This window comes from Melospiza melodia, chromosome 5 (genome assembly GCF_035770615.1).
Source record: "Melospiza melodia melodia isolate bMelMel2 chromosome 5, bMelMel2.pri, whole genome shotgun sequence".
Lineage (NCBI taxonomy): Eukaryota > Metazoa > Chordata > Aves > Passeriformes > Passerellidae > Melospiza > Melospiza melodia.
Window position 1 is genome coordinate 23,287,385 of NC_086198.1, and position 1,615 is coordinate 23,288,999.

General features: G+C 76.0%; 1 protein-coding gene across 1 annotated transcript; it reads right to left on the reverse strand.

The window, feature by feature from the left end:
* Nucleotides 1-449: 449 nt before the first annotated feature.
* On the reverse strand, nt 450-1,314 carry ATOH1 (atonal bHLH transcription factor 1). Its single transcript, XM_063158079.1, is given in 2 exon segments — nt 450-1,160; nt 1,162-1,314. Coding segments are annotated over 2 exon segments (864 nt in total).
* Nucleotides 1,315-1,615: the final 301 nt, after the last annotated feature.

Below are 1,615 nucleotides of genomic sequence, written 5' to 3' on the forward strand. Positions count from 1 at the left end.
AGGATGGGTGTCCTGAAGACGGGGTGTCGGGCGGGCTCACGGTTGGGTGGGGATGGATGGCGCCGGCGGCACCCCCGGCAGCGGGGCCAGGCTTTCTCCCTGCGCATCACCTGCTCGCCGACGGGCGAGCCAGGCTAAGGCTGCGAGGTGGCGCGTTGGCAGGAGGGAACGGCAACGACTTCTAGGTGAAAGAAACTTTCGAAGTGTAAACTAAAAATTACAACAAACCAACCGCCCTGACAGACAGGGCGGGTACAGTCACTCTCTAACAGCCATCCCCCCCGGGACAAACCAGGGGCTGCCGAGGGTGGGAGACGAAGGGGCGGATTTCAAAGCGACCGAGGGAGCCGATGCCGTCCGTGGCGGCACCGCGTCCGGCTGCTCACCCCGCGGCGGAGTCTGTGCTTCGAGGGGCGGCCTTGCGGGGTGCCGGGGACGACGCCCCTGCCTTAGCTGGCCTCGTCCGAATCGCTGTAGTGGGAGCGGGGCGAGAACTCCCCGTCGCTCCTGTGGGACCGGGGCGACGTCTTGCTCCTCTCCTGCGGCGGCTGCCCGGGCTGCGGCAGGAGGAGGGCAGGGGAAGGGGCTCTCTGTCCCATCAGGGCGCCCTCCGCAAAGGAGAAGTGCAGCGGGTCGAGCTGCACCGAGTAGCCCCCCGCGGCCGGCGCCGGGGGGAAGCGAGTCCGGCCGTGCCCGGGGGGCGACGCTCTGGGCGGTCCCGCGGCGGCGCCGGCGGCCCGGCGGAGCTCCGGCCCCGGTGGCGGCGCAGGCGGCTCGAAGGGGGCCCCGCGGTGCTCGGCCTTGCCGGAGCCGTCGGAAGGGGCGGCGGGGCCGTGCAGCAGCTCGGCCAGGGCGCTGATGTAGATCTGCGCCATCTGCAGCGTCTCGTACTTGGAGAGCTTCTTGTCGTTGTTGAAGGAGGGGATGACATTGCGCAGCTGGTCGAAGGCGTGGTTCAGCCCGTGCATCCGCCGCCGCTCCCGCGCGTTGGCCGCCAGCCGCCGCTGCTTCTGCACGCCGCTCACCTGCGCCCGCAGCCCGGGGCCGCCGCCGCCGCCCCGCGGCCGCCCGCCGCCCCGCGCCCCGCCGGGGCTGCTCCCGCCGCCCCGCGCCGCGCCGCCCTCCGCCGTCGCCGCCTCGTCGTCCTCGGCGGGCAGCAGGGTAGCGCGGCGAGGCGGCGGCGGGCAGGCGGGCGGCGCAGCAGACGCCGAGCCAGGAGCCGGGCGCGAAGCCGCCGCAGCCGCCGTGCTCCGGGCCGGGCGCTGGCGGCTCTGAGGGCGGCTCGCGGGCGCGCTCTGCCCAGGGCAGGCTCATGGCTCTAGCGCCGCGCGCCCATCGGGCCGCGCGCAGCCCCCGCCTCGCGCGTGGGCGCCCCGACGGCTCCGGTGTCGGCCGGGCTCGCGCCCCCCTTTAAGGAGCGGCACGCGCCGGGGTCCCCCCCGCCCCCGCTCCCCCTCCCCTCCGCTCCCTCGCGCCCCACCCTCCCGCCGCACGCCCTCCACTCGCGCCGGTCGCGTGTCGGCGCGGCCAATGGCGCGCGCGCGCGCGGGGCCGGCGCGTGCGGGGAGCCAATGGCGCGCGGGGGAGCGGAGCCCGCGGCCGGCGGCGGCGGACG